Source organism: Ptychodera flava, chromosome 11 (genome assembly GCF_041260155.1).
Source record: "Ptychodera flava strain L36383 chromosome 11, AS_Pfla_20210202, whole genome shotgun sequence".
NCBI lineage: Eukaryota > Metazoa > Hemichordata > Enteropneusta > Ptychoderidae > Ptychodera > Ptychodera flava.
This window is the reverse complement of record NC_091938.1, coordinates 4,887,671-4,912,063: the sequence shown is the minus strand read 5'-3', so window position 1 is coordinate 4,912,063 and position 24,393 is coordinate 4,887,671. Positions and strand designations below refer to the sequence as shown.

At 38.8% G+C, this 24,393-nt stretch overlaps 1 protein-coding gene across 1 annotated transcript in view; it reads left to right on the top strand.

The window, feature by feature from the left end:
• LOC139143731 (titin-like) overlaps window positions 1-24,393 on the top strand; it is a 184,781-nt gene that overhangs the window by 70,092 nt on the left and 90,296 nt on the right. Inside the window, exons 67-107 of the mRNA XM_070714267.1 lie at window positions 55-357; window positions 720-1,022; window positions 1,333-1,638; window positions 1,798-2,100; window positions 2,654-2,956; window positions 3,352-3,657; window positions 3,999-4,301; window positions 4,637-4,939; window positions 5,156-5,461; window positions 5,824-6,126; window positions 6,398-6,700; window positions 6,984-7,289; window positions 7,421-7,723; window positions 8,049-8,351; window positions 8,484-8,786; window positions 9,051-9,353; window positions 9,550-10,140; window positions 10,361-10,657; window positions 11,078-11,377; window positions 11,843-12,139; window positions 12,367-12,669; window positions 12,900-13,202; window positions 13,564-13,866; window positions 14,252-14,557; window positions 14,871-15,173; window positions 15,325-15,627; window positions 15,849-16,154; window positions 16,287-16,589; window positions 16,840-17,142; window positions 17,257-17,559; window positions 17,701-18,003; window positions 18,225-18,815; window positions 19,005-19,301; window positions 19,830-20,129; window positions 20,639-20,935; window positions 21,161-21,463; window positions 21,919-22,221; window positions 22,418-22,720; window positions 22,868-23,173; window positions 23,408-23,710; window positions 23,913-24,215. Of these exons, the coding sequence (XP_070570368.1) occupies window positions 55-357; window positions 720-1,022; window positions 1,333-1,638; window positions 1,798-2,100; window positions 2,654-2,956; window positions 3,352-3,657; window positions 3,999-4,301; window positions 4,637-4,939; window positions 5,156-5,461; window positions 5,824-6,126; window positions 6,398-6,700; window positions 6,984-7,289; window positions 7,421-7,723; window positions 8,049-8,351; window positions 8,484-8,786; window positions 9,051-9,353; window positions 9,550-10,140; window positions 10,361-10,657; window positions 11,078-11,377; window positions 11,843-12,139; window positions 12,367-12,669; window positions 12,900-13,202; window positions 13,564-13,866; window positions 14,252-14,557; window positions 14,871-15,173; window positions 15,325-15,627; window positions 15,849-16,154; window positions 16,287-16,589; window positions 16,840-17,142; window positions 17,257-17,559; window positions 17,701-18,003; window positions 18,225-18,815; window positions 19,005-19,301; window positions 19,830-20,129; window positions 20,639-20,935; window positions 21,161-21,463; window positions 21,919-22,221; window positions 22,418-22,720; window positions 22,868-23,173; window positions 23,408-23,710; window positions 23,913-24,215 (12,990 nt within the window). The remainder of the gene's footprint in view (window positions 1-54; window positions 358-719; window positions 1,023-1,332; window positions 1,639-1,797; window positions 2,101-2,653; window positions 2,957-3,351; window positions 3,658-3,998; window positions 4,302-4,636; window positions 4,940-5,155; window positions 5,462-5,823; window positions 6,127-6,397; window positions 6,701-6,983; window positions 7,290-7,420; window positions 7,724-8,048; window positions 8,352-8,483; window positions 8,787-9,050; window positions 9,354-9,549; window positions 10,141-10,360; window positions 10,658-11,077; window positions 11,378-11,842; window positions 12,140-12,366; window positions 12,670-12,899; window positions 13,203-13,563; window positions 13,867-14,251; window positions 14,558-14,870; window positions 15,174-15,324; window positions 15,628-15,848; window positions 16,155-16,286; window positions 16,590-16,839; window positions 17,143-17,256; window positions 17,560-17,700; window positions 18,004-18,224; window positions 18,816-19,004; window positions 19,302-19,829; window positions 20,130-20,638; window positions 20,936-21,160; window positions 21,464-21,918; window positions 22,222-22,417; window positions 22,721-22,867; window positions 23,174-23,407; window positions 23,711-23,912; window positions 24,216-24,393) is intronic.

Here is a 24,393-nt window from a genome sequence, read left to right as displayed (position 1 = left end):
AAATGTTACATTAGCTTTAGTTGACAATACATGTGCTGCCTTTGTTTGTTTCAGATCCTCCTGGACCACCTGGCAAACCTGTGATATCCAATGTCGATACAACAAAAATGACTCTCAACTGGACCGTCCCATTAACTGATGGAGGATCTCCCATCACTGGATACACCATTGAAAAGAAAGATAAATTTTCAAGCCGATGGGAGAAGGCTAACAGATATGCCGTCACAGACACCACTTTCACAGTCAGTGATTTGAGAGAAGGCAATGAATATCAATTCAGAGTGGCTGCTGAAAACAAAGCTGGCCTTGGACAGTTCAGTGAACCTACTGATCCTACAGTGGCCAAGCCTCCATATGGTAAGCTATATCTACTTCATACATGTAATGAAGGAACAAACTCTCAGATTTTCCTCACAAACATTATGGCATTGAAACATGATATGATGCTTTGATAGGAAAAGAATTACTAATACATTATATAGCAATGTCCTAAAGATGTTGACACCAATAATTAAGTAGATTGATTGTCACAGAAAAGAAAAAAGTTTGATTTCTGAAAGGGATTGCAATCTTAAACTCACTGTATGATAAGACAGTGCAGGTGATAGAATACCACAGAGAATACCAAAAATCAAAGATCAACTTAACTTGACTTACCAGATCAATAAACTGCAGAAATAGTATCTCACTGATTTTACTCTTTTCTGTGCTATGTCCAGATGTACCAGGCCCACCTGGAACTCCCAAAGTTTCTGACATTAAAGCAACATCCATGAAACTGACCTGGACTGAACCACTGGATGATGGTGGGTCACCAGTCACTGGATATGTCATTGAAAGAAAGGAGAAATTCAGTTCAAGATGGTCACGAGTGAACAGAGCAAGCATTGCTGACACAACTTTCACTGTTGATGGACTCACTGAGGGTGACATCTATGAATTCAGAGTCTGTGCTGAAAACAAAGCTGGTGTTGGTAAACCAAGTGAATCCACTGGACCACAGAAAGCCAAGCCACCATATGGTACGTCAAGGATAGCAATGATATCCAATGTGAACTGTCAATGTACTTCATACAGAAACACATCCATCAAACTGGTACCTTTTGGAATGGACAAGTATTTGCATAACCTAAATATTAGCATATTTGAAATTAGCATATGGGATGGGAGGAAAGCGTTTTATGATATGTTATTGTAGTGCACTATGATTAAAATAAAACCAGAGAAAATAGTGCAAATCAAATCTACTATACTTACCTACCACATTACTGTTGTCTCTGGTTAAATATCTCCCATGCAACCTGTGGAATTAAAATTATATTTTATTAACAGATGTGCCCGATGCACCTGGAAAACCAAAGGCAACAGAATCAACAGCCAATAGTATCACTCTGAAATGGACAGAGCCAGGCTCAGATGGTGGAAGTCCTATCACAAACTACATTATTGAACAAAAGGATTCCTTCAGCTCCAGATGGAGCAAAGTCTACATGGAATACAAGTTGACGGAGACAAGCTATACAGTCACCGGTCTCACAGAAGACTCAGTGTACCAATTCAGAGTTGCGGCGGAGAACAAGGCTGGTGTTGGCAAATTCAGTGAACCATCAGAACCCAAGGCAGCCAAACCACCATATGGTAAGTATCAATAAAATAGAAATCTTGTGTATAAGAAAAATTGTATGGTTGAAAAACAGACCTAAATTGATGATACACATTTTAGGAAACATGTCTCTATGAGATGCTACACAAATCCCAGAACTGACTCGAATTATGGATTTTGTAACTTTTCTATAGGTGTCCCTGATGCCCCTGGTAAACCAATCATCTCTGATATTGATGCCACCAAGATGACACTAAACTGGACTCCACCATTGGATGATGGAGGTGCTCCAGTCAAGGGTTACATCATTGAAAAGAAAGAGAAGTTCTCCACTCTCTGGTCCAAGGCCAATAGATTTGATGTCACAGAGACAACATTTACAGTAACAGACTTGAAACAGGGATCTGAATATCAGTTCAGAGTGTCTGCTGAGAACAAGGCTGGTGTTGGCAAACCAAGTGAACCATCTGAACCGAAGATTGCCAAACTACCATATGGTAAGTGCATTGGATAAATTGCCTGTGAAGCTTTGGTATGTTAAGTACCAAAAAAATACCAGTGTATATATATCTTGCACTGGTTAAAAACTCACTGTATACCCCTCACTTAGGAGGTTCATTGCTATTAAAGCATAAATTGAATTTCTGTTGTGAAACATCAAACAAAGAATTTTGCTCCATCTCAAACCATGCTTCATCATGAGTGTAACACATTTTTTTCATGTTTCAACTAATTCTTGCAATCCATATACTGCTATGATGTAATTCTTATTACATCTCTGTGTTACATGTGTACGTAACTGCATTTATGTTGCATGTGTACATTATTACCAGCAGGAATGTAATTCTAAAAAAATTATTTCTACAATGGGATAACTTTGTTTGAAAGCCTTTTTCGCATTACGTGCATCTCTTCTTTTGGTGTCTACATTTTGTATAAACTATTATTATCTATTGTGTCTCACAGAACACTATGAGAGAGATTGAGCTGCAAAATAGTGGGAGTGTTTATTGTGAATAAGTAATTAATTTGCACTTTTCTACTTTCAAGATGTACCTGGTAAACCTGGAACTCCTAAAGTGTCAGACATCAACGCTACATCCATGAAACTGACCTGGACAGCACCACTGGATGATGGTGGATCACCAATCACTGGTTACTATGTTGAGGTCAAGGAACAATTTGGATACAAATGGTCAAAGGTCAATAAACTGAGTACCCAAGATCTGAGTTACAAAGTCACTGACTTGAAGGAAGGATCCATCTATGAGTTCAGAGTCTGTGCTGAGAACAAGGCTGGAGTGGGTGAACCCAGTGATAGCACTGGTCAACACACTGCCAAACCACCATATGGTAATTAGCAATTCATCACTGTAAATGTTTTGGTGCCAAAGCTACTTTTTCAGAAAATAAATATCAACCATAATGTCGAGAAGAATCTTTATGAGAGTCACAGTAAAAGTTATTCAGTGATGTCCCTGTGATATATTACCCACTGAGTATTTTTGTCTACCCTGGAATTTGTTGAATTTTTCCTTGATAACAGACATTTGCATTTGAGAAATGTTCTGCATTTTGCTCTGTTTTTCTTCCGTTTTGAAATTCTCATACTTTATTTTCTTGATATCACTGAATATTTAAACATGTCAAGCATGTACATTGTGAATCATATCAATATTGGAATCAAATTTTTCACTTGCTTCAAGGTATCTTGAAAATGTACTTAATTGTTCATCTGTTATCTATAGATGTACCAGAAGCACCTGGCAAACCCAAAGTGACAGATGTACAAGCTACCTCCATGACCATCAAATGGATAGAACCAGTATCTGATGGCGGAAGTAAAATTACCAACTATGTCATTGAAAGGAAGGATCAATACGGCACCAGATGGGCCAAGGTCTATGTTGATGAAAAGATCCTGGACACAACATTCACCATCACTGGACTCACTGAAGGATCAGATTATGAATTCAGAGTGGCTGCTGAGAACAAGGCTGGTGTTGGCAAGTTCAGTGAACCATCAGAACCAACTAGAGCCAAGCCACCATACAGTAAGACATTTTATTGAAAAAACTTGTCAATCAACCCATCTGGCGTTGGGTTAAAATCATGTATTTTGACAAATGTCAAAAATATAGGAATAGCTGGTGACTCACAGCTTGCATTTTAACTTTAATTTCAATTTTAAATGTCCAATGTTGATGCTCAAGAATTGTTGCATTGACCACCTGAAATCTTGTTCTCCACCCATTTCACATATCTTGGCAACAGTGTTACCTTCAGCAAGGTGTATTGCTCAGTACCATCTATACAATGATGTCAGCTCCAATAGATTTCAGATTCAACAAGACCTAAACCGTTGAATTACATTGTACAATAACGTATCTTTCAGCTGTACCTGGTGCGCCTGGTGTGCCTGTGGTATCTGATATTGATGCCACCAAGATGACACTGAACTGGACTCCACCATTGGATGATGGAGGTGCTCCAATTAAAGGATATATCATTGAAAAGAAAGAGAAGATGTCACACACCTGGACCAAGGCCAATAGATTTGATGTCACAGAGACAACATTTACAGTGACTGACTTGAAACAGGGATCTGAATATCAGTTCAGAGTGTCTGCAGAGAACAAGGCTGGTGTTGGCAAACCAAGTGAACCATCTGAACCAAGAGTTGCCAAACCACCATATGGTGAGCTGTCTTTCCCTTTCCACATTTAATAAGCGTTGCTTTGAATTTCCATGTCAAAAGATACTTATCATATATAAGGAACAAAACAGATACGATGACAGTCATAACCAAGCAGTAATTTTTGTACAATTTAAATATGAATGGCTGAAGTACCAGGTACTGCACATATTGATCTCACTGTTATGATATGCAAGTACAATGTATACATGTTTGTAAATGTTATGTTGTCATACTTTGTGGATATAACTTGGTATTTTTATATGGCACATTTACAAATATCACATCCAGAACTTCCGTTGAATACTAAAGACTGGTGACTGTTGCATTTTTTCCAGATGTACCTGGCCCACCCGGAACACCCCAAGTGTCAGACATCAATGCAACATCCATGAAACTGACCTGGACTGAACCACTGGATGACGGTGGATCTCCAGTCACTGGATATGTCATCGAGATGAAAGAACAATACAGTGTACGATGGAATAAGATCAACAAGTTTGAAGTGACAGAGCTGACTTATTCAGTTGAAAACTTGAAGGAAGGCTCTACTTATGAATTTAGAATCTGCGCTGAAAACAAAGCTGGAGTTGGTAGACCAAGTGATTCGACAGGTCCAGTCAAAGCAAAACCACCCTACAGTGAGTAGTATTAGCTGTTTAATTGAAAATCTGTGGTAGCATGACATTGATGTCCTCCACAAATCCATCTGTTTTGAAATTGGAATGGTGGAAACATATCCAATTAAATGCTATGGCTCACTGTATTCATTGGTATAGATAGAGAAACTAGGTAGTTATTCCTCCATTTATAAAAATGAAGATTCTTACTAATATCCACTGTCACCTTTTCCATAGCTGTACCTGATGCTCCTGGCAAACCAAAGATCACTGAAGTACAGGCAACAAGCATGACCTTAAAATGGACAGAACCAGACTCAGATGGTGGCAGCAAAATAACCAACTATGTTATTGAGAAAAAGGAAGAGTTCAGCACTCGATGGACAAAGGTCCACATTGATGAAAAGATCACAGAGACAGCATACACACTGACTGGTCTGACTGAAGGTTCTGAATACACATACAGAGTTGCTGCTGAGAACAAGGCTGGTGTTGGCAAATTCAGTGAACCATCTGATCCAAAGGTTGCCAAACCACCCTATGGTGAGTTTATCCTGCAAATTTCCAACAAGATCGTATAGTATTTGCACCATCATAGACTCTTAGACTGTGTATTCCTTTGTTTAAAAATTTGTATCAAATAACTTGCTGGCTCTGCAATCCACCAGGTCAAAAGTTCAAATTACAGTCATATGTATACACTAACTCTCTTAGAGCCGTTACATCTGCAAGTGAAGTCTTCTTTTTCATATTTACACTGTTGGTTTTAGGAGAACATTCAAATACTAAAATTAAAACTATTCAACCTTTCACTTTAGTGTATAATGATTGCAGATTTCAGGAGTACCAATCCAAGTGCAAGTCCATGGCATCAGTACTTATTGCTATTTCAATGTCATTTGCAGGTCTCCCTGGCCCGCCTGGTAAACCAATCATCTCAGACGTCGAAGCAACTAAGATGACACTGAACTGGACTCCGCCATTGGATGATGGAGGTGCTCCTATTAAGGGATATATCATTGAAAAGAAAGAAAGAATGGCTCACATGTGGACTAAGGCAAATAGGTTTGATGTCACCGAAACAACATTCAATGTAACTGATCTCAAGCAGGGATCTGAATATCAGTTCAGAGTGTCTGCTGAGAACAAGGCTGGTGTTGGCAAACCAAGTGAACCATCAGAACCAAGAATTGCAAAGCATCCATTTGGTAAGTGGAAAACTAAGCTACATATAATATGACAAGCTTATCAAATAACCTATACTGTAGAATAACAGTTGTTGTCAGACTTTGTCAAAACTTAATTCTTCAAAACCATAAATATGATGGAAAAATTCAGCAGTAACATCTCAATCATGAGCTGATAGTAACATGTTACATAAAACAAATGTGAGTCTCTACAACTGCAAGTGCTTATTTCAGTCAATACAAAGATGTGTTTCTCAATGATTAATATTGATTATTATAATTTAAATTGTAGATGTCCCTGGTCCACCTGGCAAACCAAGCGTCTCTGACATCAAAGAAACCTCCATGAAACTGACCTGGACTGAGCCAGATGATGATGGTGGATCACCAGTCACTGGATACATCATAGAAGTGAAAGAACAGTTTGGATTCAGATGGTCCAGACTCAATAAATACAGTGTGACTGACACAACTTACAATGTTGAAGGTCTGAAAGAAGGCAATGAATATGAATTCAGAATCTGTGCAGAGAACAAAGCTGGTGTTGGCAAGCCAAGTGACTCCACTGGTCCCAAGAAAGCTAAAGCACCATATGGTGAGTATAACTTTACATAGTCAATATTCTAAAAAAAATTAATCAGTGACTACTGTCATAGTTGGACTTTTTCTCCCTTTGCACCAAATACCTGAATTGTCGCTTATGGACTTACCAAAAAGATCCAATATTCATTTTATAACATTAATAGTATGGACTCATCATAGTCAAGAATGAATAAATATAAAAGTGATCAAAATCTTTAACTCTTTAACCATAATCCTAAATTGGACATAGTACAATAGGTTTCAAAACTTTATCACTGATTTTACTTTAAATACAGATGTGCCTGAAGCACCTGGTAAACCAAAGGTAACATCTGTGGATGCCACATTCATGACAATCAAATGGACAGAACCAGAATCTGATGGTGGAAGTAGAATTACAAACTATGTCATTGAAAAGAAAGATGCATTCAGCACTCGCTGGACAAAGGTCTATGTAGATGAAAAGATCATTGGTACAGAGTACACTGTAACTGGATTGACCCTTGGTACAGACTATCAGTTCAGAGTTGCTGCTGAGAACAAGGCTGGTGTTGGCAAATTCAGTGAACCATCTGATCTGAAGACTGCCAAACTGCCGTATGGTAAGTATGATATGTGAGTTTATTTTTGTGAAGATTTGTTAATTCTTTGGTCTGGACAGCACTTATCATACACAAATAGTTCTTTTGTAACCTCTCATAATGATTGTCAAATGTTATTTTTACAATTCCAGATGTGCCAGGACCACCTGGTAAACCAGACATATCTGATGTGACAGCCAATAGCATGAATTTACGTTGGTCATCACCTGAAGATGATGGTGGCTCTCCTGTCACTGGTTACTATGTAGAGAAGAAAGAACAATTCACTACCATGTGGACAAGAATCAACAAATATGCAGTATCTGAGACATCATTCAAAGTGACTGATCTCAAAGAAGGCAATGATTACCAATACCGTGTTCTAGCTGAAAACAAAGCAGGTGCTGGCAAACCAAGTCTGCCAAGTGAAACAAGAAAAGCAAAACCACCATATGGTTAGTTTGAATTTGAGAATATTAAATGCTATCAACTTACAGTTTTTATAGGTGTAATCTGTGTTTGGTACAGTGTGTTTTGATAACTGTCCACACTGCTACCTTCTTACTCCAGGACACTATCAGTTGTAACATCTGATTCCTCCAGATTTTTCTCAGCCAACCAGTTCCTCCTCTGCATGTGGCACATCTATTTTGAAAATCTTATTTCACCTAATATTGTGGTATAGTCACAATCTTATTCTTTTTCAAATATTTGAAAAGAACTGGCATGAGTAAAATATAAAAGATTATTAACTCGAACCGCTTGTCTTTTTCTTTCAAGATGTACCAAGTGCACCTGGACAACCAGATGTTACCAAGGTTGATGCAACTCTGATGACACTCAGCTGGACAGTACCAAGATCTGATGGTGGAAGTCCCATCACTGGCTATGTCATTGAGAAATATGATGTTACCAGAGCAAGATGGACTCGGGCAATCAGAGAGAGTGTTGTGGACACCACAGCTACTGTGACTGATTTGACTGAACGCTCAGAATATCAGTTCAGAGTTGCTGCTGAGAACAAAGCAGGCATGGGACCATTCAGTGAACCGAGTGATAAACGTCTTGCCAAACCTCCATATGGTAATTATCTTTTGAAATATCTTCCTATTATCTTCTTATATGAGTAAATTAATATAGAAAGTATAAGAAATAAATTTGATATCAACAAAACTAGAATTGCATGACAAAAGTTCTTCTCTTCTTTGATTACAGATGTACCAGGTCAACCAGGAAGACCCAAGATCTCCAATGTCACTTCAACAACAATGGACCTGGCATGGAGAGAACCTGATACAGACGGAGGCTCTAAGATAACCAATTATGTCATTGAAAGACGTGAGAAATTCAGCAGTAGATGGATCAGAGTTACAAAAGATATCATAACAGATACAAAGTACACAGTTAGCAATCTCACAGAGGGTACAGAATATGAATTCAGAGTTGCAGCTGAGAACAAGGCTGGTGTTGGCAAACCTAGTGAACCTTCTGAAGCATGGGTTGCCAAACCACCCTACGGTAAGATGTACATTAGTTGTTACTTTGAAAATGCACTTATATAACATTCAGTCTGATATCACAAAAGGTCAGGAATATTGCTTAGATATCAGTTACAGTTTGACACATCAATTTGAGCAAGCATGAACTTCATTTTAGGACAACTTTGAAGAAAATTTTGGTAAACATTTATCATTTAGGTATCTCAGATCAAAAATAAAGCAAGTTTAAAAACTGCATAGTTGAATTTTCATTTGCTTACCATGTTCTTCTTTTCATTAATAGACAAGCCTGATGCACCAGGTAAACCATCTATCAGTGACACCACAGAGAAATCTATGAAATTGACATGGACACCACCAGATGATGACGGTGGCAGTGCTATCTTCAACTATGTCATTGAGAAGAAAGAAAGATTCAGCACTAGATGGGCAAGAGTCAATGACTACACTGTGGATGATACAACATTCACTGTAACTGGTCTTGAAAAAGGAAATGAATACACATTCCGTGTCTCTGCTGAGAACAAGGCTGGAATTGGCAAACCAAGTGAACCATCTGATACAAAGGTTGCCAAGCCTCCATATGGTAAGATATAATTATTTTCCCTCCCTTTTTCATATAGATATATAGTTTGAGGTTTTATTTTAAATCGTCAAGAAAAATATTTACCTCAGAAAAATGAGGCTTTATCGTTCAACTGAAAATTACTGTTAATAATGTGTATCAATGCATTACATTCGGTTTACAAAAAAAATCTATGCAATATTTTTTTGCCACCTAGATGTACCAGAAGCACCTGGCACTCCTGAAATCGTTGAAGTTCAACCGAAATCCATCAAATTGAAATGGACTCCACCAACAAATGATGGTGGATCACCTGTGACTGGATACACCATTGAAAGAAAAGAGAAATTCAGTACAAGATGGGTGAAAGACAACACAGTGAGTGTCACAGATACTACTTACCAAGTGACAGGTTTAATTGAAGGAACAGACTATGAGTTCCGTGTCCTTGCTGAAAACAAAGCTGGCGTTGGTAAACCAAGTTTCCCTGCAACATTGAAGATTTCTGTGCCAGATGCGCCAGGTAGACCAGATGTCTTTGAAGTGACTGACACCAAAGCCACTCTGAAGTGGACTGCTCCTGATTCTGATGGTGGAGCAAGGGTGACAGGCTATGTTGTAGAAAGACGTGATACAAGCAAAGACCGTTGGATCCGAGTCAACAGACAGCCTGTGAAGGAACCAGCCCTTGTTGCTTCTGATTTGGTCAAGAACACAGAATATGAATTCAGAGTGATGGCAGAGAACAAGGCTGGCGTCAGTGAACCAAGCAAACCATCCAAGCCAGTTGTTGCCAAACCACCATATGGTAAGTAAATGTAACGAAAGGTCAGCATAATACAAACAGAGATTGATCAGAGATCATTCAAAAATGTATCAAAACGGTAAGCTGATAACATCTTTTCCATCAATGGCTTCTTCACTATCAGCACTTCCACGGCAACACACAGCTTTCCACTTCCATAATGCACAATTATCTCATTTTATTCCACTGTCTCCTGTTCTTTCATCACTTTCCTTCATCCCAGATATCCCTGATGCACCTAGCAAACCTGACGTGTCTGACATCACCAAGTCATCAATGACACTGTCATGGCAACCACCTCTCTCTGACGGTGGCAGTCCAATTACTGCCTACGTGGTAGAAATGAAAGAGCAATATAGCAAAAAATGGACATTCACTGCGAGGGTTTCACAAACTACTTGCACTGTTGGAGAGTTGAAAGAAAACACAGTGTATGAGTTCAGGGTTTCTGCTGAAAATAAAGCTGGTGTTGGTCCAGCAAGTCAATCATCTGCTCCTTCAAAGGCTAGAGATCCTTATGGTAAGCAGTATTGTCTAGGAATTACCAACTGCAATTTGGTGTTATGCATGTATCAGTTTTCAAATACTACAAAATTCTTTATTTATCTGTATGGCCTCAAAATAATCCACAAAAATGTTTTGGTACTTTTTGAGTTGAGTATTGTCAACTTTTGGAAGCCAACAGCATGAATTTAACCATAAAATTCCAATTAAAGACACAAGTGCTACAGATGGACATAAACATAAAATCATTGTGAAGATGTACAAGTTTTTTTGTGCAGTATAGGTGTAGTGATCAAAGAAATGACGATAGGTTACTAAATACATAGTTTGATGGAATGTTTAAGGCTTGCTCTAAACCCCTAACCAAACTGAACATCAACTCATGATAAATTAGTCACTGATCGATTTTCATATCGACCCTGTTTGCCCTACTCAGATGTACCAGGGGCTCCTGGAGTTCCCGAGGTTCTTGATGTCACTCATAACTCTGTGACATTGAAATTGGTTCCATCTAAAACTGATGGTGGCGCTCCAATTCTTGGTTATGTAGTCTACTGTAAGGATAAATTCAGCACCTTATGGGTGCAGTATTCCAAAGAAGTGACAGATCTTACCTGTACGGTGACTGATCTCAGAGAAAGGTCTGTTTATCAGTTCAAAGTTGCCGCTGAAAATAAAGCTGGTCTCAGCAAAGCATCAGAACCCACTGCACCAGTGACACTCAAAGCACCATATGGTAAGCATTCATGCTGATAGCTACACCTCTTTAATATGTCATTCAGAATAAGGTGATATAATGTAGTGGAGGTTTTGAACAACTTTCACAATTACAGTAGCGCCAGACTGTTAAAGTACTACATTTACAGGATAAATGTTGCAGAGCCTTGAAGATTATGGAGAGAGAGAATTGACTGCTTCCAAATTATTTCTACCCTTCTTTCTCAGTGCACTTAAATTTTCTCATATACATGTTCACAAAGCATAAAATATCACTTGTGCACAATTCATCATTTCTTTAAATATGCTCTGCACAGAATAAGTTGACATTTTTGAGGTACACCTGCAACATGCCAACAAAGTAATACGAACACTTATTGCACAAAAGTAAAGTTTACCACATACCCCTCCTCTCACTCTTTTCTTGCCATCTTCACTTCCATTGCTTTTCCTTGCACCGCTCATCTTCACCACAACCCTGCAGAAGTCCCTGGTTCTCCGGGAAAACCATCTGTCTCTGACATCACTGCTACATCAATGACTTTGACATGGACTCCACCAGAGGATGACGGTGGTAGTCCGGTCACTAGGTATATCATCACAATGAAAGAGAAGTTTGGTACCAGATGGGATCAGGTACAAACTGTGACAGATACTCAGTGTACTGTCTTGAGACTTAAAGAAGGTAGTGAGTATGAATTCAGGGTACAGGCTGAGAACAAAGCTGGTCTTGGTAAACCAAGCGAATCATCCGGACTTAAGCTTGCAAAACCACCATATGGTAAGTGGTAACAGCCTTCAAAACTTTTCATCAAATATTTTCAAATAATTTATTAGGTGCGATTTTGTATGCACTGGTTTCAAATATTGTGTATTATGTAGAAACCAACATTGAAAGGCTTTTCTACCAAGAACAGCATACTCCTAATTGATCAAGAAAAATAAGTTTACATTCCATAGAAGATGTTATTCGATTCAGTTTGATTGATTTATTCCTTTCTTTTACAGATGTACCAGGTGCACCAAGTACTCCAGAAGTGACCGATGTCAACTCAACTTACATGACCATAACCTGGAAGGAGCCAAGAGATGACGGTGGAAGCCCTGTCACTGGATATATCATTGAAAGAAAAGATGCAAGCAGCACCAGATGGATGAGAGTCACAAGAGATGCTGTGACAAGCACAACTTTGACTGTCAGAGATCTAATCAAAGGCAATACTTATGAGTTCCGTGTGTCTGCAGAAAACAAGGCTGGTGTTGGTCCACCAAGTGAACCATCAGAACCGAGGAAAGCAAAACCACCCTATGGTAAGGATACACACTTTATGTGCTGTACACCAAGGAGTTTGTAATTGGAATCGTGATTCTCCTAATATTAATTCTTGATTTCTGAAATATATTTACACAGCTGTATTACACTTGTGTTGTATCAGCTTACTAAGATGTTATCTCAGTGTATTCCACTTTATATATAAAATATATGGCTTGCATGTATCACCAAGTTAAAGAGTTGCCTTTACCCCACTCTTCTTCAACAGACGAACCTGATGCACCAAACAAACCAATTGTCAGTGACATCACAGCCAGCTCAATGACTTTGTCATGGTCAGCTCCAAGATCTGATGGTGGATCTCCTATCACTGGTTACAACATTGAAAAGAAAGAGAAATTCTCCAGCCGATGGGACAAAGTGAACACCTACGCAGTGGCAGACACTTCATTCAAAGCAACTGGACTGAAGGAAGGCCAGGAATATGAATTCAGAGTCACAGCAGAGAACAAAGCTGGTCTGGGTAAACCAAGTGATTCTTCAGATGCCAATGTTGCCAAACCTCCATATGGTGAGTATTCATAGATGATAGTTAATAAACATGTTATGAAGACAAATATTAATGTACAATACTTATTTCATCTCTCCTGTAATTGAAACATTCATGGTTGTGATTCATAAAGACACAAGGCTCACTTTGCATTGCAGTGTGCTATCTATGAAGCAACAATGACAGAATGACAGCATATTTCATGAGGTGTCATAAAGTCTAAGAATATTATTGTATTTAATACTTCCATGTGTAACAGGCTTACTGGATGTGGCTGTGTATAAGGCTTGTGGTGCCCATTGAACAAGCTGCAAAGTATTACCTTGTATATTTTTTAAATGTTTCTTATGCACTAAGGATATATTTCTGTTATATTTTTCAGTGGTACCTGGCCCACCTGGAACACCCCAAGTGTCAGACATCAATGCAACATCCATGAAATTGACCTGGACTGAACCACTGGATGACGGTGGATCTCCAGTCACTGGTTATGTCATTGAAAGGAAAGATAAATTCAGTGTTCGCTGGGTGACAGTAAACAAAACTCCAGTCACAGGACTCAACTACACAGTTGAAAATTTAACTGAAGGATCTGAATATGAGTTCAGAATCAGTGCAGAGAACAAAGCTGGTGTTGGTAGGCCAAGTGATTCAGTTGGTCCAGTAATGGCTAAACCACCATACAGTGAGTATATTATGTCATATTCTATGTCAATATTTGGTCCGGAAAGTCTCAAAACAATAATATAACACAAACTTAGTAAATAATACAATATTCAAACAAAATGATCAAAAGTTCTGGTTAACTAGGTGAACAAGTCAGCATTGAAAACAATTTAGCTACAGCCCGACCTTTTAAAAAAGTGCAGTAATAAGTTAGGATATGACTCTCACACATGGCTTCACTCAAAAGCACAAATACAATGCCCAATGCAATTTGCTATACAATACTAGTCTTACAGGCATGTTATGTAGACTTTGAGAGTTATATCTGAACCTGTTATCATATGCTGTAGTAGTTCATGTTGTATATCAAATATAAGTTCTAAATAGTGCTCTTATTTTTTCAGCTGTACCAGATGCACCTGGCAAACCCAAAGTGACTGAAGTAACTGCCACAACCATGACAATCAAATGGACAGAACCTGTATCCGATGGTGGAAGTAAAATTACTAACTATGTCATCGAGAGAAAAGAGCCTTTTGGCATTCGATGGGTTGTTGTTAGCAAAGATGAGAAGATTATTGAAACCTCATATGTCGCTACTGGCCTCTCTGAGGGATCTGAGTATCAGTTCAGAGTTGCTGCACAGAACAAAGCTGGTGTTGGCAAACCAAGTGAACCATCTGACACCAAGACTGCCAAACCACCATATGGTAAGTGACTCTAAAGGTGCAGGATTTTGAGCAACTTTTCAGTTTTATCTCTGAACAAATTTATTTACCAAAAACATGATTCAAAGGAAAACAAAGGATTAATATCACAGAAACTATCAATGTCAACAAATATTAGTGTGAGAACCAAGCATTAAGTACTTCTTTTTTAAATGCAATCAATGGAATGTGCCTAAATGAGATACAGGGAAATTTGGGGTAATTAAAGAAAAAATCTTGGTCATAAGCACTTCTCTTGGATACCTGAAATAGGTTGGAAATGGGTGCGTCAAGTTTTGCATTAATTTCATTGCAGGTGTCCCTGATGCTCCCGGAAAGCCAGTGACTTCTGACATCGAAGCTACCAAGATGACTCTCAGATGGACCCCACCATTAGATGATGGAGGCGCACCTATTAAGGGATACATCATTGAAAAGAAAGAAAGGATGTCACACTCCTGGACCAAGGCCAATAGATTTGATGTCACAGAGACAACATTTACAGTGACTGACTTGAAACAGGGATCTGAATATCAATTCAGAGTTGCTGCTGAGAACAAGGCTGGTGTTGGCAAATACAGTGAACCATCAGATCCAAAAGTTGCCAAGCATCCATTTGGTGAGTGATATTTTAGAACTCATTTTCCAGTCGTCCAAATTGTATGTGCCTGTTTTGCATATGACTGTTTCTTTGTTATTCATAGAGTAAGTACATGATGTCCACATGGAGAATGAAAAATAATGTTTGATATATTCATCATCCCTTATAGACGTGCCTGGTCCACCTGGCAAACCTAGTGTCTCTGACATCAAAGAAACCTCCATGAAACTGACCTGGACTGAGCCAGATGATGATGGTGGATCACCAGTCACTGGATACATCATTGAATTCAAAGAACAGTTTGGATTTAGATGGTCCAGACTCAATAAATACAGTGTGACTGACACAACTTACAATGTTGAAGGTCTGAAAGAAGGCAATGAATATGAATTCAGAATCTGTGCAGAGAACAAAGCAGGTGTTGGCAAGCCAAGTGACTCCACTGGTCTCAAGAAAGCCAAACCACCATATGGTGAGTGTGCACTCTTGTTCAGTGGTATACAATTTTACCAATGGGATGTAAAAACAGATTTATTATCACTTAATATGTTAGTTGTAACTTGTAACAAAATTAGGGGGAAAATTTCATGACAACAATATCACATATCCTATGTTCTTAGACTCTTTCTAGTCTTCTTTGCATTTGTCGCTAGAACACACATAATTATTACCTTTGAACCATCTTCTCTACAGATGTGCCAGACGCACCTGGTAAACCAAAGGTAACATCTGTGGATGCCACATTCATGACAATCAAATGGACAGAACCAGAATCTGATGGTGGAAGTAGAATTACAAACTATGTCATTGAAAAGAAAGATGCATTCAGCACTCGCTGGACAAAGGTCTATGTAGATGAAAAGATCATTGGTACAGAGTACACTGTAACTGGATTGACTCTCGGTACAGACTATCAGTTCAGAGTTGCTGCTGAGAACAAGGCTGGTGTTGGTAAATTCAGTGAACCATCTGATCTGAAGACCGCCAAACTGCCCTATGGTAAGTATGGTATATGAGTCCAATTTTGCAAAGATTTGTTGATTTTTTTGTGTGGATAGCATGTATCATACACAAATAGTTCTTTTAGAACCTTCTCACATATGATTGTTAATTTTTATTTTACAATTCTAGATGTGCCAGGACCACCTGGTAAGCCAGACATATCTGATGTGACAGCCAATAGCATGAATTTACGTTGGTCATCACCAGAAGATGATGGTGGCTCTCCTGTCACTGGTTACTATGTAGAGAAGAAAGAACAATTCACTACCATGTGGACAAGAATCAACAAATATGCAGTATCTGAGACATCATTCAAAGTGACTGATCTCAAAGAAGGCAATGATTACCAATACCGTGTTCTTGCTGAAAACAAAGCTGGTGCTGGCAAACCAAGTCTGCCAAGTGACACAAGAAAAGCAAAACCACCATATGGTAAGACCTGAAGCCTAGAAATGAAATATAGTTCATCCAATAAGTTTACGATTTTATTATATGAAGTAAAATATGAAAGTCATTGTTCCACCAGTATGTTAGTACAATAGTTCTCCAAAGTCTTGGTCTTTCACTTTTCTGTGCTCAATTGGAACATGTTTTCAGCAGATGATAATGATCTTTGTAGGTAAATAAATGTGAAGTTAAACAAGTTGTATATTTAGACCATTCATTATGCATTTCTCTCTAGATGTACCAAGTGCACCTGGACAACCAGATGTTACCAAGGTTGATGCAACTCAGATGACACTCAGCTGGACAGTACCAAGATCTGATGGTGGAAGTCCCATCACTGGATATGTCATTGAGAAATATGATGTTACCAGAGCAAGATGGACAAAGGCAATCAGAGAAAGTGTTGTGGACACCACAGCTACTGTGACTGATTTGACTGAACGCTCAGAATATCAGTTCAGAGTTGCTGCTGAGAACAAAGCAGGCATGGGACCATTCAGTGAACCAAGTGATAAACGTCTTGCCAAACCTCCATATGGTAAGTCTTTTGACAACTTACATACACTATTTTGAATTTCATGTCAACAGTTGTAAGTTTGTTCACCAAAAACAAGAATATGAGAAACTGACAAAATTACTAATCTGACTACAGATGTACCAGGTCAGCCAGGAAGACCCAAGATCTCCAATGTCACTTCAACAACAATGGACCTGACATGGAGAGAACCTGACACAGACGGAGGCTCTAAGATAACCAATTATGTCATCGAAAGACGTGAGAAATTCGCCAGCAGATGGACTAGAGTCACCAAGGATACCATAAGGGACACTGAGTACACAGTTACCAATCTGTCAGAGGGTACAGAGTATGAATTCAGAGTGGCAGCTGAGAACAAGGCTGGTGTTGGTCCTCCTAGTGAACCATCAGAACCAAGAACTGCTAAACCTCCCTATGGTAAGAATGATATTACTCACACCCTGTTTTAAAGCAAAGCAGTAAGCTCACCATTCAATCTTTTAATTCAAACATTTGATAATTTGAATCTCAGACCATAGCAAATAATTTATGCTATCTATGTTTACCTAACTGTTTTAGATAAACCTGATGCGCCGAGCAAACCATCCATCAGTGACATCACAGAGAAATCTATGAAATTGACATGGACACCACCAGACGATGATGGTGGCAGTGCTATCTTCAACTATGTCATTGAGAAGAAAGAAAGATTCAGCACTAGATGGGCAAGAGTCAATGACTACACTGTGGATGATACAACATTCACTGTAACTGGTCTTGAAAAAGGAAATGAATACACATTCCGTGTCTCTGCTGAGAACAAGGCTGGAATTGGCAAACCAAGTGAACCATCTGATACAAAGATTGCCAAGCCTCCATATGGTGAGATATATGTATTTTCCTTCCTGTTTCTTATTAATATATAGTTTGAGGTTTTATTGGATAAAAATCATCAAGAAAAATATTTACCTCAGAAAAATGAGGCTTTTTGGTTCAACTGAAAATTTGGTATAACATAACATTGATTTACTGTTAATAATGTGTATCAATGATTACATTCAGTTCACACAAAAAATAATCTATGCAATTGTTTTGCCACCTAGATGTACCAGAAGCACCTGGCACTCCTGAAATTGTTGAAGTTCAACCGAAATCCATCAAATTGAAATGGACACCACCAATAAATGATGGTGGATCACCTGTGACTGGATACACCATTGAAAGAAAAGAGAAATTCAGTACAAGATGGGTGAAAGACAACACAGTGAGTGTCACAGATACTACTTACCAAGTAACAGGTTTGACTGAAGGAACTGACTATGAATTCCGTGTCCTTGCTGAAAACAAAGCTGGTGTTGGTAAACCAAGTTTCCCAGCAACATTGAAGATTTCTGTGCCAGATGCGCCAGGTAGACCAGATGCCTTTGAAGTGACTGACACCAAAGCCACTCTGAAGTGGACTGCACCTGATTCTGATGGTGGAGCAAGGGTGACAGGCTATGTTGTAGAAAGACGTGATACGAGCAAAGATCGATGGATCCGAGTCAACAGACAGCCTGTGAAGGAACCATTCCTTGTTGCATCTGATTTGATCAAGAACACAGAATATGAATTCAGAGTGACAGCAGAGAACAAGGCTGGCATCAGTGAACCAAGCAAACCATCCAAGCCAATTATTGCCAAACCACCATATGGTAAGTAAAACAATGGTGATGATTTTGTTAAAGGCTGGTGGACCCTGATGTATCTGGTTGGGAATGGTAAGAAAATCAAACATCTGTCTTAACACCCTTCTGTACTTCTCATTTTATCAACAATATTTTTCTCTTCATTCCATTTTCCTTTCAACATCGTTCCCTTTTCATCACTTTCCTGTATCTCAGATCTTCCTGATGCACCTGACAAACCCACTTTATCTGACATCACCAAGTCATCCATGACACTGTCATGGCAACCGCCTCTTTCTGACGGTGGCAGTCCCATCACTGGCTATGTGGTGGAAATGAAAGAACAATTCAGTTTCAAGTGGATAACTGTAACAAAGGTGCTGAACACAAAATGCACTGTAAGAGACTTGAAGGAAAACACAGTGTATGAGTTCAGGGTTTCTGCTGAAAATAAAGCTGGTGTTGGTCCAGCAAGTCATTCATCTGCTCCTGCAAAGGCTAGAGATCCTTATGGTAAGAGTAGTGTCCCTGCTTTTGTGCATGTTTTGCATGCAGTATGGCTTGTAATTTTCAAGGCTGATTATGCAGTTAGTTGATAGGAAATGGTGTTTGTAACAGTTAAGACGTTTTTGTGTTTTCTACGATATGGTTTCCTTGCTGACAGTTTTTGTGGTATTTTAGAGTTCCATTTTTAGTTTGACCGTTTGGGATATTGTGAATCTGTAATTCTGATAACTTCTTGGAGCTTGGATTCTACTAATTTGCTGAACATGTCTTATTTTCATTTTGTTTTGACTTTTTGGTTACTCAGAAACCCATTCAACTGTTTTCTTGCTAAAATAATAAGGTCTGTACGACAGTAGATGTTAACCAAGCAAATTTATTGCCTGTGTTGCAGTAGATGAAAATACATAATTGGATTTTACCCTTTCACATTTTTTACTCTAAACAATGGTTTTTTATCAGCATCCCTACTAAATCTAACTCAAATGATTTACAGACCTCCTAAGGTTTCATTGCAATCCTGTTTACCTTCCTCAGATGTGCCAGGAGCTCCAGGAGTTCCTGATGTTCTTGACGTCACTCATAACTCTGTGACATTGAAATTGGTTCCATCTAAAACTGATGGTGGCGCTCCAATTCTTGGTTATGTAGTCTACTGTAAGGATCAATTCAGCACCTTATGGGTGCAGTATTCCAAAGAAGTGACAGATCTAACCTGTACGGTGACTGATCTCAGAGAAAGGTCTGTTTATCAGTTCAAAGTTGCCGCTGAAAATAAAGCTGGTCTCAGCAAAGCATCAGGACCCACTGCACCAGTGACACTCAAAGCACCATATGGTAAGCATTCATCCTCCATGAATGTATGTGTCACTGCTTTTGTGTTTTGCTCAGGAGTGAATCATCCGGACAATGGTTTTGATTTGCACACTTTTCATGCCTGATGAGGTCCTTGCAGAAAACTTTGTCAAAGAATGTTTGGTAGTGCATATGCTGTATATCTGTTGATTAAAATTTCATTTGACAATATCATAGGTAAAACTATCAATGAATGCCAAACTTTTTGTTAGTCAGTGCAGTCATCAACAGTTTAATACGGTTGTCAAAGGAGGGCTTGTAAAGACACCTCAAGTGAAATGACTCAATGGTTTGCTTAATTTAGCCAGCAGTCATAACTTTAGCCTTTCATGGACTCAGTGCACTTAAAACACAATAATATTGCAATACAGTAAGGGAAGAGTCTATCGCGACTATCATTCCTTCATTTCCCTTCTCCTTCCTCCCATTTCATTTCTCTCTGTCATCTTCTCTTTGTCTCCACTCTACTCATCTTCACCACAAACCTGCAGAAGTCCCTGGTTCTCCAGGAAAACCATCTGTCTCTGACATCACTGCTACATCAATGACTTTGACATGGACTCCACCAGAGGATGACGGTGGTAGTCCGGTCACTAGGTATATCATCACAATGAAAGAGAAGTTTGGTACCAGATGGGATCAGGTACAAACTGTGACAGATACTCAGTGTACTGTCTTGAGACTTAAAGAAGGTAGTGAGTATGAATTCAGGGTACAGGCTGAGAACAAAGCTGGTCTTGGTAAACCAAGTGAATCATCCGGACTTAAGCTTGCAAAACCACCATATGGTAAGTTATTGTTCATATTTCAAAGCAACAAAGTCCAGTTACAATGAAGCATTCTCAGTGTATTGAAAAGCTATAGTTTTCAGATAACCCATGCCATTGAGTGATGTTAAAGACCATTTTTGGTCTCTACAAAACTTAAGATTGTGATTTGATACCAGTAAATATATCAAGTTTGCTGGAGAAGTTAGACTCTTATATCTGTTTATTATCTTCTTTATTGCATAGATGTACCAGGCGCACCAAGCACCCCCGAAGTGACTGATGTCAACTCAACTTACATGACCATAACCTGGAAGGAACCGAGAGATGACGGTGGAAGCCCTGTCACTGGATATATCATTGAAAGAAAAGATGCAAGCAGCACCAGATGGATGAGAGTCACTAGGGATGCTGTGACAAGCACAACTTTGACTGTCAGAGATCTCATCAAAGGCAACACGTATCAATTCAGAGTGTCTGCCGAGAACAAGGCTGGTGTTGGTCCACCTAGTGAACCATCTGAACCAAGAGTTGCCAAACCACCCTATGGTAAGAGTGAATACGTTGATCCACAAATACTTGGTCTGTGTCGTATAAGTCATGTGAACATGAGCTGTACTTGATATTATCATAATGCATAACACTTTTGATTAGTAGTACTTTCCATAGAAAACATATTTGATAATTTTAGTTTGCTTTGAAGTTTATTGATGAAAAAACTCTGAAGTGTTGTTTGGACTTTGCACAAAATAACTCATAGAAATTTGAAAGAACCATTTGAATACCTGTGGATTCAAATAAAAGTGCAATACATGCAAATTTGTTCTCAGCATGATTTGAACATATGTAAATTAGTTGCTTGGTCAAAAACAGGGGAAGTTGATTTTCAGCGAAACAATTCAGCAGGTTTATTCCACAACAACTATGACAAAATAAGACACAAATTGCAGCATAAAATAAACATAATTTTAGTGACTAACCATATATAATTGACACATCTACAGATGAACCTGATGCACCCAGTAAACCAATTGTCAGTGACATCACAGCCAGCTCAATGACTTTGTCATGGTCAGCTCCAAGATCTGATGGTGGATCTCCTATCACTGGTTACAACATTGAAAAGAAAGAGAAATTCTCCAGCCGATGGGACAAAGTGAACACCTACGCAGTGGCAGACACTTCATTCAAAGCTACTGGACTGAAGGAAGGCCAGGAATATGAATTCAGAGTCACAGCAGAGAACAAAGCTGGTCTGGGTAAACCAAGTGATTCTTCAGATGCAAAGATTGCCAAACCTCCATATGGTAAGTATTTGGTTTTAATTTAAATGGATTTTTTCTTTCAATTTAGAAAGCAAATGATTTGTGACTATTGTATATGAATGACATATGTTTGTTGCATGGCCAACGATTAAGATATAACATAAGTATGAAACAATGCCAATTTCTATAGTTTATTTCATTGGATACTCAAGATATGTGACTGTTATGTCTTTTCCAGATGTACCTGGCCCACCTGGAACACCCCAAGTGTCAGACATCAAAGCAACCTCAATGAGACTGACCTGGACAGCACCACTGGTTGATGGTGGATCTCCAGTCACTGGTTACTTCATTGAGAAGAAAGATAAGTACAGCTCAAGATGGGCTAGTGTCAACAGAGCTCCTGTATCTGATCTCAACTACGTAGTTGAAAACTTGACCGAAGGTTCAACATATGAATTCAGAATCTGTGCTGAAAACAAAGCTGGTATTGGCAAGCCAAGCCAGTCTACTGGTCCAGTTGTTGCTAAACCACCTTACAGTAAGTATAGTTTTGTAATTTTGTCTGCAGTTATGTTTCTGTAGTATACATGCATGTTAATGATTACTTATGTATGACAATTCCTCTGATTAAGAAAAACAAACTGAGGGTGTATTTCCATTCATGACTTTGTCTTGCCCTTTTCAGCTGTACCAGATGCACCTGGCAAACCCAAAGTGACTGAAGTAACTGCCACAACCATGACAATCAAATGGACAGAACCAGAATCTGATGGTGGAAGCAGAATTACCAACTATGTTATTGAAAAGAAAGAACCATTTGGTATTCGATGGGTTGTTGTCAACAGAGATGAACAAGTGACAGACACTGTCTACACAGTGAGAAGTCTATCTCAGGGATCCGACTATCAGTTCAGAGTTGCCGCACAGAACAAAGCTGGTGTTGGCAAACCAAGTGAACCATCTGACACCAAGACTGCCAAACCACCATATGGTAAGTTCAAGACTATTTCTATTTAATGTAGGATAATAAATGGAAATACATGCAGTTATTCCATACATACTTAATACAAATCATTAAAGTAATTGATGTTAATCTTCCAATCAATTAACTACAAACAGGTTATGTCTACAAAAGGAATCACTAGATATTGCACTATACCAATATACCAGACAAATATTAACTTCTGTACACATAACTAATGCAAAATAATTTTTTTATGCTCAGGTGTCCCTGATGCCCCTGGTAAACCAATCATCTCTGATATTGATGCCACCAAGATGACACTGAACTGGACTCCACCATTGGATGATGGAGGTGCTTCAGTCAAGGGTTACATCATTGAAAAGAAAGAGAAGTTCTCCACTATCTGGTCCAAGGCCAATAGATTTGATGTCACAGAGACAACATTTACAGTGACTGACTTGAAACAGGGATCTGAATATCAATTCAGAGTGTCTGCTGAGAACAAGGCTGGTGTTGGCAAACCAAGTGAACCATCTGAACCAAAGATTGCCAAACCACCATATGGTGAGTTTTGTTTGCATTTTATACTTTTTATCAATAAGCTGAATGATTTGTCTCTGGAAAAATTTCAACAATTGGTAGATCATCCCAATAAATGAGAATGAAAGTTTTACTAAATCAGGGACAAGTTTATCTATCAAGGCTACATTTGCCAGAAATCATAAATTCTTAATATTAGTGGTCTATTTTTCCTCTTCGATACTAGATGTACCCGGCCCACCAGGAACACCAAAAGTGTCAGACATCAATGCCACATCCATGAAACTGACCTGGACTGAGCCCCTGGACGATGGTGGATCACCAATCACCGGTTACATTGTTGAGAGAAAAGAACAATATGGTCTGAAGTGGACAAGAGTAAACAAACTGAGTTCAACTGATCTCAGCTGTACGGTTGATGATCTTAAAGAGAATTCTGTGTATGAATTCAGAGTCTGTGCTGAAAACAAAGCTGGTGTTGGTAAACCAAGTGAATCCACTGGTCCAGTTACAGCAAAACCACCCTACAGTGAGTATGATACTGTTTACAATAGTGTTGTTGCCTGATAAGTGAACAGCAGAATGCCACTATTCCAAATGTTCACTAACTATATGCAATGTAGGCAAATGATGTGTAACCCTGTTTGCATTATGGTGAAAAGTGATCTTTGTTTGACCAAATATTTAACCTTTACAAGCGCAACAAT